The sequence below is a fragment of the Nylanderia fulva genome, unplaced genomic scaffold (genome assembly GCF_048542155.1).
Source record: "Nylanderia fulva isolate GAGA-0341 unplaced genomic scaffold, ASM4854215v1 Scaffold2, whole genome shotgun sequence".
In the NCBI taxonomy this organism is placed as follows: domain Eukaryota; kingdom Metazoa; phylum Arthropoda; class Insecta; order Hymenoptera; family Formicidae; genus Nylanderia; species Nylanderia fulva.
The window spans coordinates 3,128,119-3,155,848 of record NW_028190263.1 but is presented as its reverse complement, the minus strand read 5'-3'; the positions used below and the strand labels follow the sequence as shown (position 1 = coordinate 3,155,848).

The 27,730-nt window shown below is 38.2% G+C and overlaps 1 protein-coding gene across 1 annotated transcript; it reads left to right on the top strand.

Moving 5' to 3' along the window:
- The first annotated feature begins 61 nt into the window (after positions 1-61).
- On the top strand, positions 62-27,730 carry LOC114945387 (uncharacterized). Its single transcript, XM_029321616.2, is given in 6 exon segments — positions 62-273; positions 19,700-19,758; positions 19,851-19,924; positions 21,286-22,137; positions 22,139-23,035; positions 23,714-27,730. Coding segments are annotated over 5 exon segments (3,981 nt in total). The 5' UTR covers positions 62-273; positions 19,700-19,733; the 3' UTR covers positions 25,847-27,730.

Here is a 27,730-nt window from a genome sequence, read left to right as displayed (position 1 = left end):
AGAAAGAGAAGGCTTCTCCCTCGCAGACCGACGGTCAGCCAGTATGCGCTAGTCCCGGCACCGGTGTAGTAAATGTGAGGCAGTAAAACGTAGCCGATCCGATCGATTCGTGGACCGCGAGTCACGCGCGATTCACGCACTTTGGGATCCGCAACAAAAGCCGCAGGCGGTTTATCGATATCTGCATCGACGGTTCGATTCATCGATCGTGGTGAATCCCCTCGTGGATATTCGCCGCAGGAGAGAGCACCAACACGCCGGAGACACGCGCGAGTGAGTACCGAACAAGGTTTAGGGTTGTTATTATGCACAGTTGAAGAATTTATGTGTTCAATTTAACAAATCGCAGGTCCACAGAAATCTTTCTCTTAATTTTACATAATATGGATGTGTTAAATGGAGACACGAATACCGTGCTCATATTTTAACAGAAAATAAATGCGAAACTTCGAGTAATGTCAAATCAATTTTGTGTAAAATTAACATAGTTTTAATGTAAAAATAAATTTTTAAAAATATATTAATTTTAGGATTCATCCGCTTATGTTATCAAATAAAAATTAACATTTTATTCTGTAAAATTCAAAATAGATGCACATTGTGTTATTTTTACATCTTTTTCAGTTGTTTTAATAATTTAACATTTAAGTTCAAGTAACACAACAGCAATACATGTTAAATTAACACATAAAATTTTTACTGTGTATAGGGGTAGCTTATAGGGTGTATAAATTATATAAATTAATAAAAAAGAAAATAGATAGAGAAAAATATAATAGATATATAAAAAATATATAGAGATGGTGTGAAAAATTTTATAAATTTCAATAATCACGTAAAGTGACGAATGAAAGGGTCGAGATCAATTTTTGTGAATTGTTCATCCACTCGAGAGACGAAACGTCCGGTTTAAATTTTTATCCGACAATAGATCGATAATTTTGAATTAGCGCTATCCAACGCGTCCATTGTTGATTATCGGCGAGTGTTAACACCTGTGTCGAATAAATGGTGCATGAGAGAGGAAGAGAGGATAGTTCATTGAGATTCGAATTGGTTGTGCACTCGTGCATTAACATAATCATAACGTAAATATTGACCTAGACTAATGTGGTTATTGGAATATATCCTCGAGCCTCGCAATATTCACGTTAAACCCTGATATGTAATATACGTTTTGACAACATGTGTTATTTGTAATTAACGTATCTTTAATTTAATATTTTAACTCTCTGTGTTGCGCGAGACATTAAATTTCATTAAATTATATTTAGTGGGACAAGAAAATAACATCTTCCGTGAATCTGCGTAAGCGTTTCCATTAAATCACATTTAATATGGAAATTTACGAGCCCCGGGTAATTTTTTTCTCCGTTTCTCTTTTTTTATATACATACATCAAAACATTCATTTAAGAAGAATATGAAAAAAATTGCGAATAATATATTTCTGTAATATGTTTTCTTATTGATATATTGCTCCTTGTTTCTGATATCGTGTACCTAACATAATATTTGAGGCAAGTATATGTAATACCGCTCGATCTTAATTATCAGATAAATTCTACGATATCCCGAGTATTTCGCCGGATTATCGGTTACTTAATGTACCGATTGGTCCAGCAATATGCTCATAAGCTTAATTCGGTTCGTGAACCGTAATTTATCGTACCTAGAAAATTATCTTTCAAGTATAGGCAAATTACGCTATGCGATATCCGCAACAAGAGGTGTGTAACCATAACCCAGTTTATTGATTCGTGACGATTCTGCAAGTGCATCCTCAAATCGACCATTACACTCATAATTGGAGTAGAACTCGAATCGATAAATTTTGGTATTGACGTGATTATACGTATGTTACGTGAAGTGAATTTTTCACTGATATTTTATAAATAAAATATGTATATTAAAATATATTAAAAATATAAAAATATAATATTATATATACATATATATTATATTATGTATAAAAACAATTTTATATTTACATATAAAATATTGTAGTTTATATTAAAATTTCAATATATTAAAATGTTTTATGCGCGTGTTAATATCACAATTTTGTCATCGTTTTATGTGTTTGATAATTCTTTGCATAATTAAACTTTGTATAAGTTTTTGTATTAACGTTGATTCAATATCCGCGTCAGTAACATATTTATGTTATATCTATAAAAATATTATTTGTCTTCGGCGCGGTTTTCATAATTTTCAGAAAAAAAACTTGACGTATTTAAAAAAATGAACAAGATTTCTCTTTACTTTGTGCAAAGTTTTCTTTCGTGTTGGATCGCACCAGAGTACAGATCCATGAGACAGAAAGAGAGAAAGAAATGAAAGAGAAAGCAAACGCGCAGAAACTGTTATCAAAAATTTATAGTTGGAATAAAAGATACTGCATAAACCTTCGCGCTCAGAAAACGAGAACCGTCTTCTGAAAATTTTATCTGTCAGTTAGATCCTCAAAAGAACTTGAAATATGAAAATTTAATGATATATCTAACGTAATGTTAGATATTATAAAATTCTTTGCGCCCTCCAGTCTCTAAAGGTGAAAATCATAATTTTAAAATTACGTCGAGAGGATTTCAAAAACACTGTGTAGCACAAGAATCTTATACGTTTTTACTTTCCCATTTATAGCTTATCCTGTCAATATGCTTTATATGCATAACACGATCATCTTTTTCCCTCCGTCTTTTTTTCGCGAACGCGCATGAAACATTTATGGTCGGGCATTTATGTATCAAGGATGTATCGATCATAATTCTGGATGTATAGACGCATCCGCATCGCGCGCTATTTACCGAAGCCGGTATATCGCGACCATTTATTCGGGGATTGCGCGGAAAAAGGAGAGAAGAGCGGCTCGGCAACGACGGAAGAAAAATACTCTGAAATATATGGGAAAAACTGAGCGAATGAATTCATGGCCCGCAGCGGCCGTTCGATAATGTTGCACTTTATATCGCAAATAATGGACGACGTCCGTGCATGTACATACACGCCGCGGGAGATTTGTTCGCCGCCTTCTACCTATGGTCATCTAGGTTACGCGTCCAAGTATTATACATATAGATCTCTCGTGGCGCGGCCGCTACTACGTACGGACCTGTTCGCATCTTGTAAATATTCGACGATGCCAATGAGCTGAAATACCCTCCTGGACGATAACCTTAGAATCGTAGATCTATTTAAATTTGCACCAGATTGAGGATGTTGCTGCATCATTAAGAATTTCTTATTTGAAATTATAATGCGATATTGATCTCCGTTCCTTTTTCTCTCTCTCCGTAATTTGGTCATAACATGTGTTATGTAAAGATAGAAGGTTCTTGTATATTTGAGCAAATTTTGCTCCAATTTACACGTAAGTGTAAATAGTGATATCTGCCTGGCTATACGCGTGTATATTTTTATTTTATTTTATCTTTACATATGTAATATATACAGGATGTCCCGTAAAGACTAGATCAACGCTTAAGAGTAGATTCCTGTGAAAATGAAAATGTCAAAGGAGGTCATCATTTTTTTATGTTCCCAATTTTTATCATCATGTAGCTTTTGTAACTAAGCCTTATATATTAAAATTCAATTAAAGTAAACTCTTGAAATCAATTGAAAATGTGGTCTTGTTAATACTTTGTTTCCACAAGGTTTAGTTTGCGGTAAAGCTTTCAGTTCCAATCGCTTATAACTCGAAAATTATTGATGCCTTGACATTTTTGCTCGGGAAAAATCATCTTCTTAAGCGTTGATCCGATCTTTACGGGACATCCTACATATATAATCCCGCCAAAATCCTTTCCCAATTACGTTCGCAAAATTAAACGTGTTTTAGGGTGGAGGAGATTTCAAGCTTATTAATTTCTAATCATCGATTCGTGCATTTGGGATCGTAATTCTATACAATTCCCATTAAAACGTCATTATGCGTCGTTTTGCATACAATCGTCGTATTTTACGCAGCCGTATTTCGTACTCGGACTCGATTAATGCGCATCGACGTCGGAAACACGATACGCAATAGTAGAATCGAATTTCATCGATCGGCCGCGACAAGTGGGTCAAACGCACGTTTGAATTTTTGTTCCGCGAACGAGTCGTATATCCGTATCCGGATTCGCCCCGGGGGTTATCGGGGGTTGGCTAACGAATAATAAATTTTTTTGCACTCCGCGGCGAAGCTCCGTGAAAGGTACGCAAGCTTTTCACTACGCTATCACATTCGCTCGGCCACGCCGGATAACGTATACCCGGGCTATGTCACGTACAGCCAACGTATGAACTGCCAACTCGAGTAAAAAAATGCCGAAGGGAAGAGAAAAGAAAGAAAAAGGGCGAACAGTTTGAACACAAGCGTACGGAAAAAACAGATCGGTCCAACGCGCGCAACATTGTCCCTCTCTCGTGTGAAATGACATATATGCAATTTCTCCCTTTGCTCAAATTAATACACTCTATTTTTCATAGCAATCATTAAATTTAATTAACTTCATTACTGAGAACGAGTAAGCATATACGTATTAATTACGTATATTAATAGTAAACATGAATATTCGATTTATTATACACATTAATTTAAATGTTGAATATTACTTTTAAGTGGACGTTTACTTTAATAACGGTCTAACAAATAATGTATTTTAATTATTCCAAAGGTCAATGATATTTTATATGGATATTATTATTTCTCTTATTATTTGACGTATCCGTTTCGGAGCATTATGATGCTCCGAAACAGAAATATAGAATAATATTTATTTGTACGATAATCTCATCTTATACATAATAATAAAATAGAGCTCCAATATTATTTTGATAATGATCGATTAAACGATAAGACTTTTCCAAGTTTAATCCGCTTTCGACTAATCATAGCGAGCTATATGCGCGTTTCAAGAGAATTTTTAATTAAAATCTGTTTTTGCCCCAAGGAAAATTGGTCTGTTATATTCCATGGCTGTAATCGTAGCACAGTTGGAGGGTCAGCTCGTAGGAATTTCATGTCAGCGAGCTTTATTTCTCCCATTCGTCGCGAATGAGAACGCGATTCGATTGCGAATGCGCGCATAATAAATTTGCGAGCATTCGCGAACAGAGACTTCGTTATTACGACTTCGACATCGGTAATAATGGGAGTGTACTGCTCTGCTGGCTGAATTCTCGTGTGAATGGGATTGTGTAATTACAAAAACCGGTATATACGATCGCGTCGATCAATTCCCGATAGGCGGGATAAATGCTTCGTTCACTTCGTTCCCGTCACTTTCTTGCTCAATGGCGAAAAAGGGGTCGTTAATCCCTCGTGCTCTGACGTAGAACATTTTCATGAAGGAGATCGTGCCACTTTATACACGCGAATGATGCGCTAAACATTGTCATTAGAGCGCGCTGTCATTAGATCGTTAATAAATCGACCACGCGCTTACGTCGAAATGATTTGTAGAACATTTCGCAAGATAATGATGATATTGCTCAAAAATCCTTCGATTTGCAGTCTAACGATGACAGATATGTATAGTTGATCGAGGATAAATCGTATCCGTCATTTATTACGATGCGTAGTCACTTCCGCCGCTAACGAGGGAAAATCTCGATGACAATTAACTCGGTCATCTTGAAAAGACAGCGAATGAGGCAGCGAAATTCTCTCTCTGAATTTTATCATTTTATTATACAGATATTAGTATATAAAACGTATATTTCAGCCAGAATATCTCTTTGCGGAGAAAAATCTGGAAACCACATGAGCGGTTTCAAATCCTATTAGTCCATTAAAAAAAACCAACGTGTATAATTTGCCGGGGCAAAATAGAGAAAACGCGCGAAAGAAATATGTTTGCTGACCGACATCACCTTGTTATTGAACGCGGCGTATATATGTGACATTTGATTTTTGCAATGCAAAATCGTGCACGCGTAAACAGACACAACACATATAGATGACCGCGAGAGAACGAAGAAATGGGACACCGCGATCGTTCGATCGAACCGGTCGAATCGTTCCGAGTGAGCTGTCGCCGTTGAAGCGCTAATAAAACGATCGGGCCGGAATTATTCCCTCGAATTGAACATTCATGCGGCTCGATTCGCCTCGGCCGAATTTAACGATGTATCGATGTATCGATGTACATACAACTAAAAGCCGGCTAACTGACCCGCTTATCGCGTCAATTGATTTCCGCGAGCACTACTTTCTATTACGCGGGGCCGCGGAATATTATCCCATCTTGACGAATGAATGACGGAGAGAGAAACTCGGGGAGAGAAAAAAAAGAGAGAAAGAGAGAGAGATAGAGAGAAGAGAAGGAGAGTGAAAAGCAACAATTTCATTTCTTGTATTCAGGCCGCATGGCAGAACCGCGCGATCGTCGCTTTCATAAGTCGAATACTCTGCCGCGTTTAAAATCATTATCGCGACTCTCTCTCCATCTCTCTTTCTCTCTTTCTTTCTCGGGACAAATAGAAAATATATAACATCCTTTCCGAATGCGTCGTTCGATTATTCCGATCGCACGCTGTATATTAATCATACTTATGCCCCCATATGTGTCAGAACGGTCACGTAACAGGTCAGCCGCGGTGGAACGCGTTGGAACGCTATTACTCGAATTAGCGATGCGACACGGATATTTGCATAATCAAACTTTCGAATGATCGAGTCATTATTTCGGGTGTCATCCCAATTTTCGTACAGTTTGTCAAATTTTCGAATATTTCCTTACTGAAAAAAATGTATTGAATTCGAGTATTTTATATTTCAATACTGCCAAATAAATCATTTATTTGAAACGAATAATATTGATTTGATATGAAAAATATTTATTTGATGTCGAAAATCTTTTTCTCGGGTGTTATCCCAATTTTCGTACAGTTTGTCAAATTTTCGAATATTTCTAAATGAAAAAAATGTATTGAATTCGAATAAGTATTTATATACAATATTTTAATACTGCCAAATAAATTATTTATTTGAAACGCATAATATTGATTTGATATGAAAAATATTTATTTGATATGTCAGAAAATTATTTTTAAAACAAATATTTATTTGCTTCAATTAAATGATTCATTTGGCATTATTGAAATAAATATTGGTTAATTTCGTCAGTGCACGAAATTACTTCCAAATGTATGCGATTATACAAGCATTATTAAGATGCTAAGTGAAAAAATATGATCCCTCTTCATTGACATTTCTCTATGACGATTATTATTTGTAACACGCGAGAAAGTAATTATTTCGTGATTTTTTAATTTTGAAATATATAGCATATACATTTTACGTAATCCTTTCCCTTTTTTTTAATATTTGATTTATCCGAGGAAATATAATATAATATCAGGGAAAGAGAATAACAACTGGATATGTGGCTATTTTAGATTTCGTTTTGCGCAACCATTTCCGTAACAGCATTACCTTAAACGTATGACGAGCTGCTTCAGCAGCTGTTTTAACAGCACGATGCTGATTTTGCTGTCCGATCGAACGGTATATGGTCAGCAACCGCGCGCGCGGATAAAGTGTAAATGTAACTTCCGGGACGGGCGTAAAATCCTTCGAAGTTGTCGAATGTAGCGTTACGTGGCGGGAATATATAAATGTCCAGCACTACGTGTTCGTTAACAAGCTTACGTACGTGCAAGTACGTGTGAAAGAAGCTTTGTTCATGCCCGACGGCTTTTTCTACGTCTATCGTGAAAAATTCGTCTTTGCGTGCACGCCCTGGCGTGCTGGTGTAGCTTACAACAGGTATACCAGACCGCAGGTGGGGTTGCTCCAGTGTGTGAGAAACGGGTGCACTTCTTAGAGACCGGAGAAAGTTTTTTCCTTTTTTCTTCTGCGTAGTTATCGTTTCGATATAATCGACGGGATGTGAAGGCGCCGCGGAAAACTTCCGCAAAGTCGATGCTTTCTTCCGAGCACGAAATATGTAACGTCATTTTTCTTTAATGATGAAAATGGGAAAAAAAGTTTTAAGTATTAAAAAGGGAAAAAATCGATTTTAATTCCTTGCACTTTTTAAGGTGTCTATTAATAATTCACAGAAATGTGAAATTTTAAAAGATTCTTACTGTTCAGATTTTTTTCAAGAATCTTTGGCTTGAGGGAAGAGAATATATTCCCATATACTACATTGTATGTAATTAATAATCTATAAATATAAATATATATAAATAATATTTAAAAAAAAAATATATATATATATTTAAAAAATTAATATACAGTTTCAAAGTAAAGAAGCGTGACAATTAATCAATTAGACCTAATGCATTCGTATTCTTTGAGAACTTGGAGTAATATAACAGTATTACGTGAGCTCTTACAAAAAAAATGCGCTCCCGTTAAAATGCGTTACGTATAATTTCATGAGAAAGAACCGCAATCTATTGTTCTCGAGTTTGGCGACGTGAGAAGATGACAGTGGTGTTCCCACTTTTTTCCTAACACATTATAATAGCCTATTTTAATATGAGAAAGTACATAACTGTTTCTCCTATATAGCTATTTTTCTCAAAAGACCGGTATATTATCGCGACCTCTTCTACAGCTAGGATATATTGTGTAATAAAAAATGGTGATGCGCAAAAAAAAAATAGATCCACAGTGAAACTGTTTAATTGATCGATTTCTTTTTTATCTTCGCGATCGGTTCCGCTTACCTTGGTCAAACAATCACTTTCGCGTGCGATTATAACATGTTTTGTGTTACATATATGTATACACATATATGAACGTGTTTTTTCTTCCTCCAGATATTTTGCGTAATCAATCTTCACGTGCAATGACGCGCGCAATCTCGTCGTCGGTGGAAAAACCAGTTTTATCGGCGTGTCTCGCTTTCCGGAATAATCGATTCAATTAACCCCGCGCATCGTGCAATTATCGAGACTCCCGGAGAGTGACGAGCCGTGATCTTACTTAACCCTCTCGTGCATTATTCATCGACCGTGTGCATTGAACCGGTCGTACGTATACGTACGATATCGTTGTGTTGCATGCGAGCGTTGCACTTGCTCGTGCATCGAGGTCGCTCGCGATGACTGGAAGAAGGAGGAGAAAAGAACGGGAGAGACTCACAAAAAAAAACTTGTCGGCGAGACCGAGGCGGTTCCCTTGAAATCGTCATAACTTTCCCTTCGCCGGGACACTTCTTCATTCTAGAGACTACGTGACCTACAGGAATCGGCGGCGCCCAGGTATGCATAATAAATGACGCGTCGCGTATCTAGGCTCGTCACAAAAGTTGCGACGACCTAGATCCGGTCTGTCATCGCGCGGGATCCGATTCCTCGGCTTATAATTTTCCAAAGTTCCGTTCTTCTCGCCTTCAAATTACCGGAGGAGAGAAAGAGAGACGGAGGCGGCGCGAATGCGCAATCATTATTCGCCGATCATTCCGGTGACTTGCGACGTATTTGATCGAGGTAATCCGTAAACTGTTGCGGCAGTCCGGAGTTGCAGTTTCTGGAACGCGGCAAACTTCGAAATCGCTTTAGTAGCGTGCGTGTTAACTCTTGGGGATATATCTCTAGGCGCGTTGTAGATCATGTAACCAACCTGCTCTACAAGATTCTACGACATTACATTTACGCTGCTTTGTGAAACACACGAAGAATTTGATTTTGCGACCCTTTATTTCATAGGCATTTTCAAATAAGTTCTTCAAAAGAGACGAAGATATAGTTTAACCGGAGGTTTAATTTAATCGACGTTGGTAGAAACGATCGAAAAATATTTTCAAATTTTTGACACATTTTTCATCATTTTTTTTTTGATATCCAAATAGATTTTCTAAAGCTCAAGATACGCGCGTTTCTTATCCCAATCTTATTCTATAATCCGAATCATTAGATACGCGATAGTCCCGACAGCGCTGCATAGATAAACGTGTCCGAGCGATTCAGTTATCGATTATGGAAATGAGGGATTTGCGATATCTCTCTCGCATTAAGTTAAGGAAACACGCAGGCGAGGGAGAAGTTGGTTAATTTGTCCTTTTCCTTTTCCGAGCACGAATCTCGCTCCGTTTCACTTCGTCGTTCGCGACACGCTATGAGAACCCGTTCGATGCAATTAATCGCATTCGATCATTAAATTTCTACGAAGATAGTCGAACACGTCGCTCGCTCTCTTTCTCTCTCTCTCTCTCTCCGACGAAATCTTTCACTCGATACGCAAGAAAGCGGCTTCGCGTTCCTCCCATTTTATTTTAGCCGACTCCACTTGCTCTTGACTATTTCGTCATTACGCGGCCACTCTCGATGCGTCACGGCATCGAAAGTATCCTCCAGGTATTTTGCCGGCATATCTCGTCATTACTTTTACTCACGTCACACAACAACTTGCCGACCTCGTTGTGGCATTTTATATCTCTATCCAACGCGCCTTGTCCTATTATAGATTTACAACGCTGGGAAACGAGAGTCAAAGGCGCCATGTCATTAATATCGGAGTCAATTATTCGAATGCACTCAACCGTGAATGCATTTCGAGGGGGAAACTGGATAATATAAATTTTCCCAACTTTTACTCGAATATTTTGAAGCGAGCGAGAAACCTGCCGTACTGGAATGTTGAGACGAAAAAATAGAATACATATTCATTGCTTTCTCTCTTCTATCTTCCGCGACTGATATAGCGCAAAATTATACATTTGTGTTGTATAGTTTCTTGCGTTGTTTATTCAATAATTTGAGATGGAATTATCGGTTGACCGTAACGGCTGGAATGTGTGAAACTATATAATTAAAATGATATTACAAATATTTGTGTGCGAAACTGGCAGAGCACTTATCTCTTCCCATGTCTCTACTCTGTTCAAAACATTGGTTTTTCACAATAGTTATTTGGAAACAAATATTGAAACGTCATAAATACATCCGTATTATTGTACATTTCCATACGTGCGATTATAAGCACGTCTATTGAATAATGAAACACAGACACACACGCGGTTCTCTGACAATGAGAGTAATTAATTACGCTATCCCAAATGTAATTGCATCAAATACGAATGTTGGACCATTTTCCAGTTGGCAAATTCATATTATGTGCTTTGAACAGTTGTCATGATGACGTCATGGATATAAAATTAATTTCATTGTATGTTTAGTATAGTATATCAACTATATACATAATTAATTGTACATAATGAATTGATATAATCGATCGATCACAGGCTAAAATTTCAACTGAACAGACTAGAATTAAAGTTTTATTTATCACGACCCGGCAAAATATTTTTTATGTATAACAATATAAAATTATATAGAAATATTATAGATAAAAATTATACCTATAATCGCAAAATTATATATAAAATATGTTTATACATAATTAGATAAGAGTGCTTTATATATATATATATATATATATATATATAAATTTTAACCGGGGATATATATTAATTAATCAAACCTCAATTTTAATTTTCGAGTAAGCTTCGAGTAAGTTAAATATGTTCAAGATTTTTTTGTATATTTATTTTTCGACGCGCGTTATTAAAAATTAATTGAAATATACTGTACAGAGAACGCTGTGAAACAACGCTAGGATCTAAACTGTTGAATCCCGGTAGTTTGCAACAACACATAAATATGAATTGCATCTGTCGAATGATATTTCGATAACGACTCAGGAAATACGCGAGAGTCCGAAAGTTAATTAACATTTGCGCACGCAAATAATTGCACGTATCCTGTATTCGTTACTTATTATCAGATCTCGCGAACGAGACACGAGATCTAACTTGGTAAGATTTCTCGCGCGACGTCCGCCGCGTATCTTCATTTTTCTCCATCCTGTTGTTGCTATTATAAACAGCAACGTCGAATTTCCCTAATAAAATTCAAATAATTCTTAATCAATTTAGGTTAAAACCCTCTCTCGCATTTAATGCAATTTTAATTTTTCATAGCGCTCGCTATTTTTATAGAAACAAAGTGCAGTCGGATACGAATTATTTATCCAAACTAACGATTTTCCCCGGTATTTGGTAATCGGTATTCGATAATCGATGTCGTGTAATCAAAGGGATGATATAATAATCTCATCTGCATAAATTACCGTGATGCTGTTATCCATCTAGCATATTGCGGAGAACCAGTCTGCCTTCATGAGGAAGTTCTCTCTAACGTCATTGCAACATCAACACGTTCTCTACTCACTTTAATTGCAAGTTAAACAGCCGTCGGATTTTGCCAATACACGTGTACCGACTTATAGCAAATCTAATCAAAGATCAAGCGTACATCAGATTATTAAGTTATCAAAATTGTCAAAATTATCTTCTTAAGAAACTCGTCGTAAAATACATCGTAAGAGAGATAAGATTAATAAGATTAGAAATAGATAAGATTAATCTCACGCTATTGAATCGACAATGTATATAATGCTGCATTGTTTTATTTTATTCGATAGAACTGTCAGAAGGGAAACATAATTCTCTTCTCTCTCGCAATAGAAAAATATATCTCTTCAGTTACCTAACACTCGAGAGAACTGTCAATATTTACTCAGTTCGAATCGCGGTTATCGAATTACTCGCGCTGCTTGACATTTTACTTATTAATATACGTATGTACGTATGCGTGCACGACTTCCCCTTTCACTTTTCTGTAACAAGCGATTTTCCCGGTAACGTTAACATTATACGGCTTGTTTATGTATCATTTCGCTGACAACGAGACCTGTCGCATTACAGTGAAAGTATCCCATTCAAAAGGGAAATGCGAGCTCGTCGTCGTACAAACTGTCTGAGAGATCGTCTGGTCATTCATAAGACCTCATCGTGGCCTGTTATTTGCTCGTTAACGCGTTAATTCGATATTGCGGTCGTGCTTTGAGAGTTCCCGCGAGTTCACATCATCTCGGGCTACAATCTCGTTTTGTTCCCATACACCTTATTCCCTGCTCACGCGTTCCTTACGTCACCATTAATGAATCGCGTAATGCCTTACGCAATTCTGCGAGTGCGCGAAGAAACGAAGGACTAAGAGGGTCTAAGAGAAGAACTGAATTTTTTTACATTCATTACATACTCAAATGACATTGCACGATATCGCGAAACTCATCGCAACGAAACACACGACGACAAAACACATTACTTTTTATATCCCACAGAGAACTTTGCAACTTCCTTTTGTCTCCCTACGCGTTTAGCAAATTCTATTTCGCTCTACGAGTGAAAGGGTTTTAATTTAAATTCGGGAGTTTCTCGTGGAGATTTCAATGCTACTCCCCTGAAACTATCCGGATCCTTAATCTCGCGAGCTTTCAAGTTTGAATCTGTGACTTTTAAGACCCCGAGGCACGCGACGCTAAAGACTTTAATTATTCCGCTACATCTTACAATCGTCAATCTTCTAATTTGCGCCGAGAATACAGGATATGTATGTTGAGATACGCCGCCATGCGCGACGTCTAGATCGTAATCTTGTATCTCGAATAAGACATCGAACGTTGCTCGTCATTGTTGTAATGGGGGAATCCCATGTGGTGATTAGGCCATCGAGAAATCTTGGGAAACGCGCTTTTCAAACGCACGACGTTGCGACACGCACGTGCGCACGCGCGTGAGAGGAGGAATCAACAAAAATTATTAACTCAGAAATAAATATTTGTATCGGCTCTCAATATAAAGAATATAAATATGATGTTTTCTAAGTCGGACAATAGAGCCAAAGAACGAAAAATTAATTATTCGGAACTGTATCTCAATTTGAGATCCCAAAGTTCCATATATAAATTAATCTCGAAACTTACATATGGAGAAATAGGCGCGAAAAATATAGGTCCGAAAAGTCGCTGAAGCGGGAATCGAACCCGCGTCTTTCACTTTCCAACTTTGGGATCTCAAATTGAGATACAGTTCCGAATAATTAATTTTTCGTTCTTTGGCTCTATTGTCCGACTTAGAAAACATCATATTTATAAAAAATTATTAAATTCAGAAATATTTATTTCATTACTGCCTAATCAATCATTCATCCGAAATAAATCAATATTTATTTATTTTCAAAAGGATTTTCTTATATCAAATAAATATTTTTTACATCAAACCAATACTATTAGTTTCAAATAAATGTTTTATTTGGCAGTACTGAAATAAATACTTGGTCGAATTCAATACATTTTTTTTCAGTGTATGGGTGAATATTTTGCGGGAGTATTCGAGGAGAGAGAAATTTCTCTTAGAGTTTACCCTGAAAATTATGGTCGTGGGACAATATGGTATTGGAAGAATTTTATGAGTGTCTCTGATTAATACCACAATAAAAAATATTAATATCTGCCCCCAATAAGATATAAAATATTCGATTAATTTTACTATGTACATATTAATATTTTTTATCAGAGAAACTCATAAAATTCTTCCAATATCTATTGTCTTTTCTATTGTCGATCGTGATCATTATGATTTCCAAGGTAAATTCTAATTGAAAATTCGATTGTTTGAAGAGTTTGACCAGTGGTCACACAATCGCTTTAGGCGGATTTCATCGTCTTATAAAAACGGCGCTTCGCTATTACGCGTATCCAATTTATTTTTCTCCTGTGTGTCATCATACTTAACCATCGGCAAGTATATCTTTTCCGGCGAGAAGTCCGGAAGCATGAAGGGAATTTGCAAGAGCCTTCATCTCTGGCACAACGTCTCCTATAGACTAGATAAAAATATAGACAGCGCTATAGATAAAATCATTATCGCCTAATAAATTGATCGTAATATTAATTTAAAAGCGCGGAAATAAATCTTGATCTCGAATAAAAACGATAAATAATCATTAAATAATGTATTCGTGTAATTTATATCCGCTTTGCACTTGCATAAGTAACTGTCTTGATTTTTATAATTATATATGTCTATAATTATATGCTGTTTTTATCTTGTAATAATGGAAAAAAAATACGCGTATAAATAAATCATGGTAAATATAAAAATCATCAGGAAATTAAAAAGAGACTAGACTATAACTAGCTTGATCTTTCGCGGAACTATTACCGTTACAACATACTAATTTTCTCAACACACGAGCAATGCGAAGTCTTTTACAATTAAAGCTCACGTAGTGTTTTTCCGTTCTCATTACGATCTCACGATCTATCGTAATATCTCTATTACGCTTTTGAATACAGCTCCAAACTGGAGCGCAGCGAATCTTCTTTACATCTCCTATTAAAGCAACAAAAATATATAAAAGAAAAAGCGTCCTGTCATCGTCGATAATTGCAGCTTTGTAGCGATTCGGAATAAAACGAACCGCGGAATAACGGCCCGAGGGCGACCGCAAACGCAGCATACGATCAGCGTAGAGATTATTACACGAATATATACGTAACTCTTATTGTGTGACCAACTGCACGTGACGTCATATCCCCCATAGCTCCCATGGGGAGTTACTTGATTTTCCGGCCGTTCTCCGGCCGGCGCGAGTTGAACGGTAATGCGCGCCCAATTTTACGGCGCGGTAATTGACGATTAATGCGTGCGGGCTCCGCTTCTACACATCAAGTGGAAAGCGAAAGGCCAGGCGAACCAGAGCGTAACCTCTCTCGTGAGATCGCGGGCGCGTTTTAAAAAACACGGAAAAAAGGAACGGACAAACGCTACAATCTTTTCCGACCGGCCGCTTATGCCTGCCTCCAGGAAACTCGCAGAATTCCGGACATTTGTCATTATCTCTGTTCGAGATCGTTGGATATTTAAATTTCTTTTAAATCGAAGTTTATATCGAAGTGAAGTAGGTATTTTTATATATATGCGCGATATCGCGCATGTGATTATATACATAATTGATCATGAAGATTATCATAAAAATAATTATTCTTTACGAAGAATATTAATAATTATAATCAGACAAGATATCAGCAGAGGAGTAGAAACGCATAGTTTTTTCTATACACACGAAAAGTATTTTTATTCTCTCCGGTTTTCTCTCATTTAAATCGAAATTTTTAATTTAAATTATATACGCGCGCGCACGCACAACTTTTTACGTCACACATAAAACTAAATTAAATACCATGAAGTTTAATAACTCGAAGCGCAACTTGCGGAAAATGATTGAGTTGGAAGTAAAGTTGAGAGTGTCTTTAAGATTTTTCTCCCGTATTTTTGTAATTTTATAGAGAAATGAAAAAGGAACGCCAAGTGTTGTAATATGTATTTTAACTCTTTACGGTTTATTGTCATTAAGTTTATATCTCTGGAACTCCGAGTATGTTTTAAGTTAACATACTTTGTAGCCTCTCTATTCGAAGGATAATATTAAACGAGATTTAGCTTCACTTTGTGTGCTAAACGATACTACGTCTATTGACGGATAAATATCACAGGCGTCTCTCCCTTTGTTAAAGCGACGTACATAAAGCAAATTTCAATTCATTAATGCTAAAAGGCTGCTCTTGCGCGTCTAGGCTTCTGTCAGTTGGTATAATGCACTTGCACCGTTTGAGCTATATAGCCTGGCATTTCCAGTTAGTGCATTCTGGGAGTATTCATTGATGTATAGAAGCGAGGCGTCTGTGTATTGTAACGTAGCTATTGTAACTCGTCTGTATTGTGGACGAGATAAAGAAGTCGTGAGAAGAAATTGATGGCGATCAAAATCGCCGAAGATTCTTCGCATTCGCATCAAGTTATAACAGTTCTTTTGGAAACAGTAACTCGAACGAGCTTTGAATTGCAAAAGATCATAGAAAGTGCATTCCTGACTCGTTTGGAAATCGATTTTAACGCTACGTCAAGGTCGATGAATCTAGGTAAAAAAAATTACCATATAGATGAGAAACTAACTGTTGTAAGATATAAATATCTACTTTGAGAATGGATTGAGGAAATGAAAACAAATATGTATATAAAAAAAAGAATATCGCGTCATCGACTTGTTTCTTGTTTAATTCGATTTGATTTATAATATTTCAAAAATGTGCAACCTAAATAAAATGATAATTCAATTGCAATGGTGTTAAGTAATTTAAATCTCATTCGATTGATTCAAATTACTTAAATTGCATTATTATATTACGAGGCAATCAAGCAAAATATATGCTGTTATAGAAATCAGGAGCAACACAGCAGCAAGTTTGCTCGTATTTCAATCAACTCATAATCAGATTATTCAGAATGGCGGAAAAATTCTTGAGTAATTCTGTCTCGTATAAATCATATTTAACGTGGAATGAAAAATGTGCAATTTTGATCGCCTGTTACGTTAATGTCTTTTACGTATTACTTCACACGTTTATATATCGCATCGTAATAATAACATTGCTGCCGTCGTTTATCCCTATATTTCATCATGTTATTCCAAAGCTAAACGAATAATCTTTTTTCAAGATCGGAAAATCCTTTCTGAGAATCCTTTAGCATTTTATTTGATAATGCAAAATGGGTCGGAATATCGAACATTATTCCCTATGCGTTCTTCACATTCAATCATATAATGGATTGAATTTTAAAAGCGATTGGCAAAACGAAAAACGGGGGACTATTCATTCATACCATGGTACGCCAAGTTTATAACGCTTAATTCTATTCATCATGCCAGCCATGGAATGTATCAACTCCTTTGGGAACCTTGGACAACGACATTTATAATTAATTCATCCGGCTTGAAATTTAAATGCAACCGGGCTCTATCGATTTCTCGTACTGCGGCCATCTCCGGTTGCGAAGATGGCAGCAGCGAACGATGTTATTTGCGAGCAAGCGCAATCCAAGTGTTTTTATTTCATACCTGTAGCACATCCGTCTTCCGGAACCAGGAAGGAAAAATGAACAAAACGCATGTTATGCGGTCATTGTTAGATACAGATTGTTAACAAAAAATCCGAAATATGTACTTGGAAAAGTTTTATCCCCAAAAGGTTGAAAGAGATTGGAATGGATTATTCATCACACAAATGGAATTAAATGATAATTTTAAAGTACAATTTTCGAGGAATAAAGCACGCTATATATGTATGCATTGTACATATAGTCACGAGTTATTCATCATGATAAATGATAATTATCGATGTTTGAGATAGATATTACAAGATAGTGCAGAAAAAACATGATATACATACAAGAGAATACTTAGTAGAAATTTGTAATTACTCGGTACCGTAATTACAAAATACGGCTGCGCGTAATTAGCCGCGTACGTGAAAATTGAACATTTCATGCGATGATTTGTGCGAGACGCGAAAAAAATATCGCGTATACACGCGTAATTTTCATATGCGGCCATATCGAATCGCTTAACACGAGCTTATAATTACGTCGAAATCGATGGCTCCGCCAATTGAATTGCGCGAACCAATTTCTAGGATATCTCTCTCGCGTTATTAACGCGCGGCTATATTAAATTATATCGATTAAATGAAATTTCGATCATATAGTTCGAGAGAGCGAGAGCGTTTACGCGAAATGCATCACTAAATATCGCGCACTTTTACTTTTTCCCGCATGAAACGACTTTCTTCTACGTACGACATCAGAGAAAAACCTATGCTAAGAGACGACAATTTGTACACCCCCGATGCTTAACGAATGAAGAAGAGAAAGTGCGTCATTTTTTTTTACATTACAAATTTTCCTACGTTCAGCGTTTACCATTTTATATAACGTGGCGTGTTGTTTCTTTCTTTTAAATTAATTTAGAAAATTACGAGAGAATTGCAATTACTTTATCGTTTCATATACAATTTTCAGTTCATTCACTTTGCTCACTCGCCTATCACATTATCCTTGTTACATATATATATATATATATATATACTTGCGAAAGGTTTAATGGCATCATAAGCAGTATCGTAACTGTATCTAAATTTATGTTGCAATTTCATAATCCGATAGCTAAGGCCGTTATGTCCGAACATTTGCGGTAATAATGGGACAGTTAACGATTCACCGTGTTACCCTCATGAATATTAACGTTTACTAACAACTTTGTAACATCCCCCGATATATTCGCGCGAGCGAAATTTTATATCGCACTTTTTCTTTTTTATACCCCGTGCGTGATAAGCCAAACTGTCACCACGGCAAACGAGAAAAAGCCAGGGAAAAGTTACAGTTCAGTCAAGTGACTCGAAATTACAATATCGGGTCTATTATAACTCGCATTACTCATGTTGCTTTGCACAAAAGTGCACAAAAAGTATCACAAAAGATCGTTTCGTGTGTATTATGGCAAATGTCGGTATATAAAAAGAGAAATTCTCTCCCTCTTTCGTGGATTTCGTTATTACCGCGATTTAAAAATGAGAAAACAGCACGGAAACGATCCGGGAGATTATGATAGATGCACGACGCTTTCTATCCTTCCTTTCTCTACGCGATACGTTACACTTTTCTCGTGCTCATGTTTTAACAGTTAATTCACCTTGATACCGGGATGAAGTATGGGGCGCCGGGCGTCCTACTTATATCTCAGGGATATTGATAAGTACTATTTTTTTTCGTATCATTTAACATAATCTGCTCTACGCAGAGAAAGTGTAGTATTTTGCTGTGTGTTTTATAGAAATATATATAGAAATTATTTTCGCTCCAAAAGATCTTTTTTTTTATCATATCTGTTTTGATTAAGTCGGATTTTTAATTCGTACAAATGCGACGTACATTAATTTTAATATTTTAAATAAGACATGGGACTGTTGTCAACAATAAAAGTAATTGTGTATTTTCTCTGTGTTGCAGACTTCACGTATAAATGATCTCATAGTCTGTCACGATGTCGTCGACGCTGTTACTAAATTGTAAGTATATTTTGCGATAAATTCGCACGACTTTCTGCGTGGAAATGATACGTGTGTAAAAATTTTAATTTATATTATTCAAATGATAATAGGTGTTTTAATGACATGGCTGTTCGTCGCCATAGGAGCGATCACCGTATCAATAGATCGCGCTGATATTAAAGCGGTAAGTATAATTAATATTTAAAAAATTTCTCTACACTAAAAACAAATTATTAAATTAATAAATATTTATTTCAATAATGCCTTATAAATCATTTATTTGAAACAAATAAATATTTATCTGTTTTAAAAAGAATTTTCTTATATCAAGTATTTTTGCACATCAAATCAATATTATTAGTTTCAAATATATGATTTATAAGATAGTGTATTGAAATAAATATTTATTTATTTAATAAATTGCTTTTAATGTAAATAATCTCTGTTATACATTATTATCATTAATTGTTAACATCACATTACCTTTCTATTATCAGTGTAGTTAATATTTTAAATATCAGAGAAAGTTGTGTGACAATGTCTTCTTTTTGAAATTCTTTCTGATAAAAAATTGTCTCTAATAAATTCACAGAGAATCGTATATAAATTATAACTGGTAGTTTCTCTCGCGCATTTAATATTTTATTGGCGCCTTTTTATTACCGTATAAGTAATCACGAGTCAGTAAAATCTCTCAGTCTTGTGATTTTAATAACGTTTTATGCGACTCGACAGCCGGAAACGCATGACAATTTCTTTACTGCCTCGGAAGCAAAATACTAGAAGAAGTTGGCAGAAAGATATTTTCGCCATCTAAAAGCTATTGACTTTACTTCACGTGTAATACAATACGCGCGCCTGTCTGTCCACATTCGCCAGAAAAGAGTGACATTCCGACACTTTAGATTTTAATTTCACGCTATTAGAATTCTCGACACGCACGAGAATCAAATTCCCGCGTTTATCACGGCACGTAGTTGAGGTAGAATAAACTGGACTTAGGAAAGTAATTTGGGAACAATATGTTCTCAAGGCCTCGCACTTATTTTCTGACTACACCGGCCGCAGCTCGCCGCCAAAGGCGAGAAATAATGGTCTCACTTACGATTTTCTCGAACATCCGCGTCGGTGAAACTGGAACAGGAACCATTCCATTAACCTCTTCAGGAAGTTCGAGTATCGCATTACTATAGCTGTCCTCGCTTTAAACGCGAACGAAAGTTGTGTTTGATGCACCGTATAGGGAATGTACACGAGAGCTTCATGGTAAGGTATACATATAACAAGTTCCTCGACTACAATCTACTGCTCTAATGGATCAAAACAATTCTTGGAAAAATAGGTAAAAAAAGTGTGAAAGAGAGTTAATTAGAAAAAAAATTTGTTTAATATAGGATGTTGAAAATATATTATTTTAAAGTCCGAGAGAGGCAAGAATTGAATTATTTCCGAACTTAATAATTTCGCGAGACTGAAATTTAGTCTTAAAAGAAAATGTAAAATTTTCGTCTCAAGATACATAAAATTCGAGTCTCTGATTTCTAGCCCCCAACACGATCGTCGATGATCGCAAACGGCTGGCGGCCGCTGACGAATTCCTATGAGGAGACGATCGGCACCAACGTGTCGCCGTCCAGCCACCTGGAGAAGAACGTCCAGGTGCATCCAGTGCTGAGCAAATTTCAAGAGCACATGGCTACCTCGGAGAAACTGAAGCCTCTGCGAAAGGGCAAACCGCCGATTCACGAATACAGCCCGCCCAGTATCCTCGGCAGTTTCGCGGTCTTCGGACACGCGGCGACGAAGGCGCGTGGCGAGACCAAGACGTCGAGCAAGCACGGGGCTTCCGAGACCCGGGAGTACACGTTCCTGATCCCGCCGCCCAAGGACGCGTATCGCTTCGAGGTGAGCCAGCACCGCAAGCCGATACTGCGCGACAGCGTCAACTACATACGACAACCGCAGTACATCACGGGGCAGAATGTTCATCAGCAACCACCGGATCCCGTGCGAGCCGCGACCTACTTCATCAAGACTTACGCGTCCACCACGAATCCGTCCACGCACGCCGCGAACCACCCCAGCAATCGTCCTTACATCCCGCCCTACGCCATGCCGCAGGCGTTGCAACCCCCACGTCATCAGGCGAAGCCGTTCGAGTCCCTGAAAGTCAGCAGCAACGCGAAACCCTATTTCCAGCCGCCTGGCGCAGAGACTCCGACTGACTTCGGCAAACAAAAAATCAGCAACGAACGCGATTCCTACGACAGATATCAACAGGCGCAATCGCACAGCGCGCAGATCTTGAACGTCGCGAGCAGCGGGAACTTCTACAGCCAAGTGAATCACGCCCCGAACAGTCAAGTCAACTTCAAGTCACCCTCGTTCGAGAGGGACCCCTGCTTTCTTGGTACACGAGAGTCACGAGGTCAGCTACGTGACGTCTCCTGGTACGTACAACGCGTACAATTTCCGGCCCTCGCTTCCATACGAAACTTTATTGCCGCCCGCGGTTTACGCGTCTTCGACGCCGTCGTCCACCACCGCGGTTACGCGAAATCCCGGGAAATATAGTCAGGCAGCGGTGGAAATATCTCGCGAGAACGATTACAAACGTCCGGATCAGAGGACGAAGCAGGAGAAACTCGGCGGACAGACCGAGTCACCTAATTCCCGAACGACCAATACTTATTATGTATCGGAGCAGCAGGATCTGACGCCGCCTACGTGGCCGAAAAGCAAATACACGTCCGATATAAACGAAGTTCTTCCGCGGGAGAATCCGCCGGGCAAATTCAACCAAGAGGTTGGGAACCAGAATCAGATCACGCAGGTGCCAAAGCTCTATCATAGACCACAAAGCTCCTACAATCCTGTCGAGGTTTACTCGCCGACGTCGATACCGGATTACGAGACACCCGAGAGCATCTCTCTCAAGCACTTTAATGAGCAACAGTTTCTGCTGCAGCAACAGTTGTTGCAGCGCGATCGGGAGAGACTGGCGGAACAGGAGCGCCAGCAGAAGCTGGAGATCGAGCGGCAGCAGCAAGAAGAGTTGAAAAAACGCCAGGAAGAGCTGGATCAGCTTATAGAGCGGGAGAAGGAGGAGGAACAGGCGACCAGACTGGCCGTGGAGTCTGTGAAAAATCAATCGCAAGAGATTGCCAAGATCTCGCCAGAAATGCCGTACACGATTCAACTGGCTCAATTCGAACCGCAAGTTACCACGGACGTCAATATCTTGGTATCGCAGCCCGGTATTTATAATGTCGAACAGCTGAGATTGCAGCCTCAGGTAAATTCTCACTTTTTATCATTTAACACTTTGCGCCCGAGATTGAATATTAAAGCGGTATTAGTCCAAGATTATTATACGATCAATAATCAATTAGTTGGAAAATATTCTCTTCTAGCAAAATAATTTTACATTTTGCTTTAGGATAAATTATTTTATCAAAAAGGATCAATAGGATCAATTATTTTATTAAAAATTGACTCTGTCTTTCGAGTATCATAAATTCTATAAATTGTTGCTAATAATAATTTGTAAAATTTATTATAATTAAAGGGCAATGTCAAAATATTGTAAATTGTTATAAATTATAATATAGCTCTTCTAGCAAAATAATTTAACCTCTTGCTTTACGATAAATAAATAAGTCTATTAAAAATTGACTCTGACTTTCGATTATCATAAATTCTATAAATTGTTATTAATAATAATTTGTAAAATATTGCAAATTATTATAAATTATAATATAGCTCTTCTAGCAAAATCATTTAACCTCTTGCTTTACGATAAATAAATAAGTCTATTAAAAATTGACTCTGACTTTCGATCATCATAAATTCTATAAACTGTTATTAATATTAATAATGTGTGAAATTTATTATAAATAAAGTACAATGTCAAAATATAAATTATTCACGAGATAAAAGAATAACAGATTCTAAAAATACATTGTTATTACAGATATCGCAAATCCCGGAGAAGCAAGTAAATCATAATTATCAATATCACCACAACCAGAATGAGTATCAAGAGGAACAAGTCGATTATCGCGAACCTCAAATCGAAACGAGACCGTATCGCCCGCAGAAGCCGTTCCGGGATTCGCTTCGCCGCAAGAAACCAACGCCCGAAACCACACCGACGGATCCACCGAGTCAATCGCCCGAGACCTCCGCTCCCTTAACTCTCCACGTAGATGAAGTGCCCATTTATACAACGCAGTCGCCGGAAGCGCAGACTCCGTCGGGATTAACAACCCTGAAACCGTTCAGGACTCGTCGTCCTGGGGTCCCGATTCGACGAAGGAAACCCTGGACGACGACGGAGGAACCCGTCACGACGCCCTACATGGAAGAAGAATTCCTCAAGTACAACAAAGAGGAGACGCACAGTCAGTACGATTCTTCGCGAAGAAGACCTTCGCGAATAAAAGCCACCCAAGCGAGCCAGAACGAGGACTCGGAGAAGAGAGGCAACGTCAGAAAACGACCCACTTACCGAACCAGGGTGAACGACGACGCCTTCGACGCGCAGATCGTCACGGAGAGCGCGCTGAATTCTTACAGTCAGACGACGGAGTCCGCGAGTTACGATAACAACCAGTTTGCGACGAATCAGCCGAGCATTTCATACGTGACAAGTCAGCCGGCTAATCAATATTATGATTACTCTTCGCAGCAGAACGCGGGATTGCGCGAGGAGCACAACGAGGACACAACCCTGCCGGTTCAGGAATATTTCACGGAGATCAGCCGCGAGAAGGTCGAGGATTACAGCGTCGATCGTGAGAAAAACGTCAACGTCGTCACTAGCATCCCATTGGAGGATCTCTACGTGAGAACCGACGGTAATTACTACGATCGCGCGACCACGATCGAGTCGACAATTACGACGACGCCGTCGCCGACGACGACGACGACTACCGCGCCTCCGCAGCCGACGACCCAGACTCTTCAGATCGTCCCTTCCACGCTGAGGTCGCACAAGATGCGGCCCTTGAGATACGGCAACGCTACCAGACCGCGCTTCAGCATCAAGGATTACAAGAGCCGCATGGATTACAAGAACCGATTGTCTTCCACGACCGAAGTCGCGCCGACACCCACCGGCGAAGCTTTGACCCGGGTCTCTCACATCAAGCAGAGAACGTCGAGCGCGAAGAATCAACAGGCTCAACAGCCGTTGACAGGTGACGTGAGAGAGACGACTGGTAGATACAAGTACGTTTCTAGGGTGAATTATCGAACTACGACTACGCCGAGTCCAGGAACCGCGAGAGAGTTGGAGCGATTCTCGGAGGAAACCTCGACCACGGAAAAGAACAAGTTTGTGCCAAAGAGACGGCCGATCAGCAGCAACGTGTATCGCAGCAGGATCGCGTCCACCACGAGCAGTCCTACCCGATCGCAAATCAACGCGGAGACGAATGCCAGGCAAAGTTCCACGCGACCCGAGAACGTGTATTCCTCGTCGATTCGCAAACGACCCGCTGTGAAGAGCAGACTGCAACCGCATAAGGAGCACGTGGTGGCCACGGCGTATCCGGATAGCAAGCAGCACGAGGAACCTACGGAGATGTCGGCCGAGGAGACTAGTTTTTACTCGGCCATGACAACCGCTGCCTCGTCCTCGACCACTCGACTCGTGGGCAACGAGATTGTCAGCGAGAAGCGAGAGGCCGCGTCTCTCGACAGCCATCCGGCGAAACTCGGCGTGCAGGAGGGCAAGAACGAGGGCCAGCGAGTTAGTTTCGAGGAGATCGTTTCGCGGAACGAGGAAGTGACGGCGACCACCGACGGCGACGGCCAGCCGGAGCAGACGAGGGTCGAGAAGCCGGAAGTCGATACGTCGGAGGGAGAGTCGGAGACCACGACCAAGTTCGATCTGCCCTCCGACGAGGAGGAACTGTTCGCGAAGGCGTCGCAGAGCGTGGCGGATCTGACGAGCTCCGCGTCCGCTCTTTACGACAAACCGGGAATGTTCAAGGCGGTCTCGCCCGAGAGCAGACTGGTCTCGTCCCACTTCAAGATCACCACGGACGAACCGACGTTGCCCATCGAGGCCTTCTTTCAGGAATTCTCCAAGAAGAACTGATGAAATGATCTCGTCGTAGACTCGCAAACTCTGTTCTCCGAATTATATAATATGCGATCGATAACTCCAGAATCGACGGAGAATTTGCGAGTTTTTCAGAGATGCGATATTTTTTCGGTAATATATAGAAACTTTGCGGGAAAATTTATATTTCAAAAGAGAATGTAGAACGTCGGGGGAAAGGCTACAATTTTTCTCAAAGTATTATGTTACTTGCGAAGTCTCTAGACGCGCGGAAAGGCGTTTTCGAGAGACTCATTTAGAGAAGAAGGGAAGAACTCACGCACACATGTACTTATTTCCGTTTCTAAAGTATTGTCATTGCACCGTCATTTCCGTCGTGAAAAATTAATACACTCGTGGCATTTCTACACACGCGATCATCACATTTCGAGTGTACTTCCCCGAATGGATATGATTTTTTTTAACGACTAAACGTTATACCAAAAATGTTAAGTCCGCGAAGAAGCGCCGCTGCACGACGATATTCCCGGAGGAAAGCAGTCGCGCTTTTTCTCGACAGGACATTGCGTGCGCAATATCTGTAAAGAGGCAAAAACCATTCGACCTACTCACGTCCTGCGGTAATATCCCTCGTATATGTACGTCCCTTTTTGTACCTTTTTATCGTAGATTATTCATAAAGGAAGAAACACTTTAAGGGCACATTTTTCGCTCTTAACGATTAGAGAGATTAAATACAATGTAACAATGTAATAATTATGATATCTTATTAGTTGTAATCGCGAATCGCATATCTCATTGTATTTATTTAAAGCGTGCGGGATCATTATCTAAATCATTTTTTTCCTTGTCTCACTTTCTGCGACGTCGAGATGAGAAAACTAACAAACGTTAAGAGATATGATTGTAAATATAAATACGTAGCGTAGAAAGTTTCAGTACTATTTTTCCTGGGCGAAAGATATCTTTAAAACTTTTATATCGTATATATATAAAGAAAAATGTTTTATAATATAAGATCATTGCAGCAAATATAAATACAGTAATCCAGATATATATATTTTGCTTTGCACTTTAAATTCTATAAAAGATTTATATGTTTTCAACGACAGAGATCATTTTGATAGAAATTATTACATTTCGAATTATTACAAGCAAAGTAACAATTTTTTAATAAGATAATACTGCCCAGTATGTTTTATTTATAAGTATCGTACGCCGGTGTAGCTTAATATTTTTATATATTATTAATATTAATTTTAATTAAAATTTAAAAAATCCATGATATATTGTTCTATCTGTTTGGATGATACGACGTTATCAACTAATTAGTAAAAAAATCGGCTTATAAAAGTCTAATCCTTATACAAACAAATCTTCTTTTATAAAAAAATATGACTAAAATCATATTTTATACATATTAATGCGAATATAGAAAAAGTACGCATTTAATAATCGATATTTTCGTTGTTTTTATATTATTTATGTATTCGAGATAATCATTTTGTACTGTAAATAAATGCATCGGATTCAACAAAATGCAACGAGGATATAAAACAAAAATAATAAAAAGGCACCCTGAAACACTAATTACGTGGCTTGCTAATTGGAGAGTAAGGAACGTTTTAAATTACGAAGGATCGCAAGAGCACATTAATAAAACAGAGAAATGTCATTCGAAATATCGTAATCATCATTTGATTTAATAATTCGTTTAATAGCGTTCAACCCTATATTTAAGTTATGGTAAATGGTTACATATACGTATAATTGTGAACAAGTAAAATACTATTTCGGAAATATTTTCTTTTACGACGCAAGAGTATAATATTTCGTAAAGTACAGCGATCTCTTTGAGAAGATATTAAAGTGACAAGGATGTCGTAATTACAAGGAGTAATTTAAGTAAGTATTTCTTAA